The 8185-nt window shown below is 40.1% G+C and overlaps 1 protein-coding gene across 6 annotated transcripts in view; it reads left to right on the plus strand.

Moving 5' to 3' along the window:
- LRRC2 (leucine rich repeat containing 2) overlaps positions 1 to 8185 on the plus strand; it is a 53583-nt gene that overhangs the window by 39288 nt on the left and 6110 nt on the right. For all 6 annotated transcript variants that reach the window (XM_023231777.1, XM_023231780.1, XM_023231778.1 and 3 more), the window contains 2 exons: positions 1578 to 1723; positions 4096 to 4251. In XM_023231777.1, the coding sequence (XP_023087545.1) occupies positions 1578 to 1723; positions 4096 to 4251 (302 nt within the window). The remainder of the gene's footprint in view (positions 1 to 1577; positions 1724 to 4095; positions 4252 to 8185) is intronic.

Below are 8185 nucleotides of genomic sequence, written 5' to 3' on the forward strand. Positions count from 1 at the left end.
AAAAAAAAAAAATCTAACTATAATTGTTGAATTGTCTCTTTGTCCTTTTAATTCCATCAGTTTTTACTTCATATATTTTAAGTTGTTAGTTGCATATACATTTATGATTCTTGCATCTTCCTGACATACGTCAGGGGAACTCCTGCTATTGACCCTTTTATTATTATGAAATGTCCTTGTTTATTCCTAACAATATTGTTTCTTAAATATAATTTGTCTGATATTAATTTAGTCACTCTATCTCTCTTATAGTTATGTTTTACATGATGATATGGTGATATGGTTTGGCTGTGTCCCCACCCAAATCTTATCTTGAATTGCAGCTCCCATAATTCCCACATGTCATGGGAGGGACCTGGTGGGAGGTAATTGAATCATGGGAACAGGTCTTTCTTGTGCTGTTCTCGTAAGAATAAGTCTCATAAGATCTGGTGGTTTTATAAATGGGAGTTCCTCTGCATAACCTCTTTTTGTCTGCTGCCATGTAAGACGTGCCTTCGCTTCTCCTTTGCCTTCCACCATGATTGTGAGGCCTCCCCAGCCATGTGGAACTATGAATCCATTAAACCTCTTTTCTTTATAAATTACCTGGTATTGTTTATGTCTTTATTAGCAGTGTGAGAATAAACTGATACACATGATATAATATATATATATTTCCATCTTTTTTACTTTTAACTTATTTGTATCTTTGACTCTAAGTTGTGTTTCCTATAGCCAGCATATAGTTGGATTTTTTGGTAAAACCTGACTAACAATCTGTGTCTTTTGACTCGTTAGTATACCAGTTTTTTTCTTCTGTTGATTTTTAAAAACTATTTTTTTGTTTTTATTTTTGTGTGTGCTTATTCTAGAGATTACAATATTCTTCTTAATTTAACACAATCTACTTCAGCTTAGTAATAACTTAATTCTGGTAAAATATAAAAACTTTTGCCCCAATATAGCTCCATTACATTCATCCTTTGTATTTTGATTATCACATATTTACATCTATATATCAAAAATAAAAAATACACTGTTGTAACCATTGCTTAATATTATATATATATAATATATATATTTTTTTTCCTTTTTTTGTGTGCAGTGGCAAAATCTCAGCTCACTGCAACCTGCACTATCCAGGTTCAAGTGATTCTCCTGCCTCAGTCTCCCAAGTAGTTGGGATTACAGGTGTGCACCACCACATCTGGCTAATTTTTGTATTTTCAGTAGACATGGGGTTTTGCCATGGTGTCCAGGCTGGTCTTGAACTTCTGGGCTCAAGCAATCTGTCCACCTCAGCCTCCCAAAGTGCTAGAATTACAGGCATGAGCAACTGAGCCCAGCTTGCACTGATAATTTATAGCAATATAAAATCCTGGAAGACAGCTGCAGTGTATTATTTATCTTAACTTCCCTACCCATACAAAGTGAATGACACAGCTGAGGTGCTCCAAAATACATCCTGTATTGATCTGCTTTGCACATATTCATAGAAATGCCTTTGGGAAAGAGATATCAATCTTAAAATTATTGGTTGAACTTTATTCCCACTCTTATAAAAGTAATTAGAACATTTTGTTATTCATTTCTAGTTAAGTAATTTGAAGCAAGTTACATTTGTAGATATCTCAGCAAACAAGTTTTCCAGTGTCCCGATCTGTGTCCTGCGGATGTCGAATTTGCAGTGGTTGGATATCAGCAGCAATAACCTGATCGACCTGCCTCAAGATATAGACAGGTAGCTACTTGCATTCTAAGGTGAGGTGTATGTATTAGTTACTAACGCTTCAAACACTGTTAACATTTAAAACATGTATAGTACATGAATGTTCTTTGGAATCAACTAATTTTCCAGAGTCTATTGTTTCCAGGAAATCAGTTTCCAAGGAAATTATAGAATAAGACAATTTTCAGTCTGCATCATACATGTATGTGTTTACGTGCATTTGAACACTTCTTCATTGTCTTGATGAACTTTAATTTCCTTTAGTCTTCCATAGAATGGCACCATTAACTTTCCTTCACTCTACAGAAATGGAAAAGTTAATTTATTAAGTATAGAATAGAAACATATCACTCTATGTTTAGAATATCAATGAGGACAAATTTTATTAGTTTCATTTATTGATTCATTATACATAATGATGAATAAACTTTCAAACAAAATTGATATGCTTAGCCAGGTTTTCAAATTATATTCTTTCAAATTAAAAAATATACATATTTAAAAATTTTTATTTTTTGTTGAGACAGGGTCTTGCTTTGTTTCTCAGGCTGGTCTCAAACTCCTGGGTGTAAGCAATCCTTCTGCCTTGGCTTCTCAAAGTTCTGGGATTGCAGGCATGAGCCACCGTGCCTGGCCCAAATTATATTCTTGCAACTATTTCACATTTTTTAAAATAAGAGTTATCATGTAAAATTCAGTCATTCACTTATAATATTATTTGACTCCTGTATGGCAAGCCTAGAGAATGGGATGGGTTTAAAGTGGTAAATGAAACACAATCTCTGGCATCCTGGAATCTACAATTTTTTTTTGAGACAGAGTCCTACTAGTTGCCCAGGCGGGAGTGCAGTAGTGCAGTCATGGCTCACTGCAGCCTCGACTGCTTGGGCTCATGCAATTCCCTCACCTCAGACTCCCAAGTAGCTGGGGCCACAGATGTGTACCATCAAGCTTGGCTAATTTTTTAAAATAATTATTTGTGGAGACAAGGTCTTGCTCTATTACCCAGGCTGGTCTTGAATTCCTGGACTCGAGTGATCCTCCTGCCTCAGCCTCCCAAAGTGCTGGGATTACAGGCATGAGCCACCATGCCTGGCCTACAATCTTTTTTATAAAGAAACACAAGCAAGCTGTGGTGACACAGAGGCCAGCAGTGGCTTAGGCCTGAATGCCATCTTGTATGACTTTTCTTTATTCCTGGTACATGTGATATGTATTGATGCTTTCCAGGCTTTTGAGACTAAGAGGGGATCTTTTAGTTTGCAACATGGGAACTTTATGAAATATTTGTGTGATAAGCCAAAGTTTTGGAAATAAATGAAAGAAAAATTCCCAGGGGGAGGCCACTGAGTTAGAATAAAATGGAATACAGAATAAGACATGTTTGAAACATATTTTGTTCATTTACTTTTCACTCTGCAGTTGCCTTCCTGTTTTAAAGTTGGAAAATGTGATGACAGAAGGATAATAACTGGGCTTTAAAGATATATAAGAGGAGGTTGGGCACAGTGGCTCTTGCCTGGAATCCTTGCACTTTGGGAGACCAAGGACGGAGGATTGCTTAAAGCCAGGAGTTCAAGACAAGCCTAGGCAACATAGTGAGACCTTGTCTCTCTCATTAAAAAAAAAAAAAAAAAAAAAGTGTGCAAAAGGAAGTACATTGCTAAAATCTGTTTATTCTCATTTTCACTCCAGTATGATTGCCTTCCCATGCCCTGTTAACCCTTATAAAAGCAGTCGTCTCTCAGAAGGGACATACAGATACTTGAGGCTCCATCATGGCCTAGTGTGTATTGTGCAGCATGCTTATCCTACTGCTATAGCTGTGTCTTCAACTGGTGATTAAGTCAGTAAAAACTTACAAAAAATCATGTCACCTGGCATGACTTTAGTTATTTAAAACTTAGGCAGAGCATAGTGGCTCATGCCTATAATCTCAACACTTTGGGAGGCTGAGGCAGGCAGATTGCTTGAGCCCAAGAGTTCAAGACCAGCCTGGGCACTATGGCAAGACCCTCTGTCTCTACAAAAAATACAAAAAATAATTAGCTGGGCATGGTGGCATGTGCTTGTAGTCCTAGTTACTAAGGAGGCTGAGGTGGGAGGATCTTTTGAGCCCAGGAGGTTGAGGCTGCAGTGAGCCGAGATTATGCCACTGCACTCCAACCTGGGCAACATAGTAAGCCCCTGTCTCAAAACAAACAAACAAACAAACAAACAAAAAAAACACAACAAAAACAAAACTTAGAATAAGTTGGTTCTCATAAAGGTCACATGGATAAAATAAAGTAGGGACTTCCTATTAGAATTTATTTGTAATTCACGTTGGTTTTCTTAGCTATGATGCTAAGTTCAGTGTTATAATTGTTTTTACCTCTTCTTAGGCTAGAGGAGCTGCAGAGCTTTCTCTTGTATAAAAACAAGTTGACCTACCTTCCCTACTCCATGCTGAACCTGAAGAAGCTCACTCTGTTAGTCGTCAGTGGGGACCATTTGGTGGAGCTCCCAACTGCCCTTTGTGACTCGTCCACACCTTTAAAGTGAGTAGCCCAGAAATCCCAGCAGACACACTGAGACACAGGTAAGGAGTGAGCAGTACTGGAGCCTGGGCAGCTGTCTCAGGACCCGGATTAGATGCCTCTCATACTCTGAGAACCTGATCCCAACTCACAGAAGTTCTGGTGACTTTTTACAGGATTTTGGAGTTTGTGGCATATGACACGAGGAAGAGGCATAGGGTTCAGAGGATTTCTGCACGAATGCCTCATGCTGGTTGGTGGTGTTGCAGGACATATGTCCAGGGCCCATGGTCTCTCGCTCAGTGATCATGTCACTGCTGGCCTGGAGGGATCAGCAGATGTTGAAAGGACCCTCCCTGGTTGCTTCACCCTTCTTTAGGTTTCCTTAAGTGAACCTATAAACCACCCATGACTAAGAAAAACCATCCATGCAAATGTACTCCAAACAGCCTCCAATCTGGGGTGAGATGGAAATGGAATTGAAGAGTCCTAGCTCCACCTTTCCCTGAAATGACTCCAAGGTAGCTGATGGCTCCCTGGCAGCACATCCTCCCAGAATCTGGAGCTTTTGGGTTGCCCCATTAATTCTACCTGAGACCATTTTTGTCCATCCTCAGCGGTTTGGGCCCTCCCCACATTCTTCACACGAGGCTGCTTTAGTGAGAGCCACCTTCTCTCTGTCCAGAGACCCATTAGCCTTGAATACCAGGTGGCTGTTAACACAACCACTAGCGAGAATATTTCCCCAGGACTCCTAGTTCTTCAGTGGTAAGTGCTTACTATCAGCAGAGTTCAATCTTATCTTCCTGTCCTTGCAATAAATGCATGGCAAACAAACAAAGAGGTTTGACTGCTGCAAAGAAAGAGACCAACTTCGTATCTGTATAAGCACAAGATAAACAGAATGTAAGACATCTCACGCATGCCCTACTCTGCTCCTTCCACTAGAATAGGTCTTCCACTGTGCTTGGCTGTGTGTGGAATATTGTTTGAATAAGAAGAGGACCACCAGTGAGAGGGGTAGCAGGATTCCTCCCTAGAGCCCCTTCCACATCCAGACCCTGGAAGCAGGCTTGGCAGCTTCATGTCTCATAGCAGTCAGGGTAAACCTCTCACCTAACTAAAGTAATTTCGAATGATATAATTGTAGGACTCAGAAATCTAAGAGAATCAGATGAAAGCTCTTTGAATTATTGAAATTTCAATAAAAAGAATAGGTACAAGTTTGCAGAAAAATTTAATAGCTTACTGATTTCTTAGAAATAACCTGTAGAAGTTCAAGATCAGCCTGATCAACATGGTGAAACCCCGTCTCTACTAAAAATACAAAAAATTAGCTGGGCACAGTGATGGACACCTGTAACCCCAGCTACTCAGGAAGCTGAGGCAGGAGAATCGCTTGAAACCGGGAGGTGGACGTTGCAATGAGCTGAGATCGTGCTGCTGCACTCAGCCTGGAGACAGAGTGAGACTCCATCAAAAAAAAAAAAAAAAGGAAATAACCTGTAGGAAAATAATGGAAGAAATGATGACATTAATAAAATAACCAAAAATCTAAAATATCTAGGAAAACCCCTAGTGAAAATAGTTCTCTTACATGAAGAGTATTAAACAGTCTTCCCAAAGAATAATAAAGAAGTTTTGAATATTTGAAAAAGGTATAATGTATGTTTTCTGGGTGAGAAGGCAGTAAAAATGTGATTTCTTCCAAAAATTATACTTAAGTGTAATATAACTCTAATCATAACTCTAATGGAATTTCTTTTTTGGAGCTTGAAAAATGGATTTGACAGTATACGTGGAAGGACAAAAGCTAAGGACAGTAATAATAATTTTAGAAAACAAGAGTAATGTGACAGAACTTGCCTTATCAAGGATTATAATGTGGCCGGGCACAGTGGCTCATGCCTGTAACCTAACCCTTTGTGAGGGTGAGGCAGGAGGATTGCTTTAGCTCAGGAGTTTGAGACCAATGTGGGTAACATAGCGAGATACTGTCTCTAGAAAAAGTTAAGAAGTTAGCCAGGCATTGTGATATGCCCCTGTAGTCCTAGCTACTTGGGAGGCTGAGTTAGGAGGATCGCTTGAGCCCAGGAGTTCGAGGTTGCAGTGAGCCATGATCACACCGCTGCACTCCAACCTGAGCAACAGAGCAAGACCCTGTCTTAAAAAAAAAAAAAAAAAAAAAAGCCTGGCGTGGTGGCATGTGCCTGTAGTCCCAGCTACCCGAAAGGCTGACATGCAAGGGTTGCTTGAGCTTGGGAGATGGAGGCTGCAGTGAGCCATGATTGTGCACCACTGCACTGCAGCCTGGACGACAGAGCAAGACCCTTTCTGGAAAAAAAAAAAAAAAAGAAGAAGAATTACAGCATATTTAGAAGGGGTGATCTCAAAATGATGCAATGCTGGGCAATGATTTGTAGGTGAGTTTTTGGAAGAGAATAGGTAGTCCTGAAATCAATGCTAATACGTGATATAGGAATTTTCATAAGCAACTGGGGAAAGTATGAATGATTTCATACGGTATGAAGAAACTGGCTAGTGATAAAGCCTGCTCTTCACTTTATAGCATAAGAAATCTTGGAGTACATAGCTATATATGCCATATATAGTTAATATCATAAATATATGGTATAAATAGCATGTAGAAAGAAAACTAGACCAAGAAACAAGTCAAATAAAAAAAGAAAGTTATAAAAAGAATAAGAAATGCCATGTTAATGATGATGGCTTGATCCCTTTTAACACTTATACACTTATCCCTTAAAAGAGTCTACTAAAATGAAAGGAAAAAATTTAAAATATGAGAAATCTCAAATTTTTGTGAGATACATCGAGTGGACAGAATAGCAGTCATTGATGAAAGTAAGGTGAAACAAACCAAATCCCAGAGAACAAGCCGAGGAGCAAGCCAATCTGTCCTGAAGATGCTTGGTGGCCAGAAATGTCAGTACAGGGAGGTGTAGACAGAAATATGGTGCTTAAAACAAGAGGAAAAATGGAAAAAGTTTTATATCAACAGGCACCCCCCAACCACCTGCTTAATTACAATGGGCAGACCACTCTGTACCAGCAGTCCAGGCCCCAGACCAAAAGCCTGAGACATTCTCTAAGGTAGCCCTGGAGAAAAGACCGCAGAGTTTTGTGTTTGGCGATTGCCCTGGGGACCTGCTAGCTCCATGCCTGAGCGAGTGATCACCCACAGTGGGGCCAGTACCTTGGCCTGCACTGCCTACATACTCAGGGGCCGAGCCAAATTCTGCTCTCTCATTCTCAGATAGGAAGGCATTACTAAGCCTTACCAGATAGTTGTTACAAAAATGTAAATATTATTTATTGATTTTCAATTTTAGAATCAAACTGCAGGCAAAAGTGAGATGTGATTACACATCAGAATGTGTATAGTATTGACCTTAACAAAGTAAAAGTACACAATGTGTGTGATGGTGCTTTGAGATGCATAAAAAAATGAGATGTCTGATGTGTGGATAGATGTGTGAATAGATGGGTGGATGGATAGGTGGATAGATGGGTGGACAGATGATTGGATGGATGGTTAGATAAATGGTTGGATGGATGGGTGGATAGATGGGTGGATAGAAGGGTAGATGGATGAGTAGATGGATGGGTGGATGGATGGGTGGATAGATGGGTGGATAGATGGGTGGATGGATGGTTGGATAAACAGGTGGGTGGATGGATGGTTAGATGGGTGGATAGAAGGGTAGATGGATGGGTGGATGGATGGGTGGATGGATGGGTGGATGGATGGGTAGATGGATGAGTAGATGGATGGGTGGATGGATGGGTGGATAGATGGGTGGATGGATGGGTGGATAGAAGGGTAGATGGATGGGTAGATGGATGGGTAGATGGATGGCTGGATGGATGGGTGGGTGGATGGATGGGTGGATGGATGGGTAGATGGATGGGTGGATAGATGAGTGGATAGATG

Source organism: Piliocolobus tephrosceles, chromosome 2 (assembly GCF_002776525.5).
Source record: "Piliocolobus tephrosceles isolate RC106 chromosome 2, ASM277652v3, whole genome shotgun sequence".
NCBI classification, from domain to species: Eukaryota; Metazoa; Chordata; class Mammalia; order Primates; family Cercopithecidae; genus Piliocolobus; species Piliocolobus tephrosceles.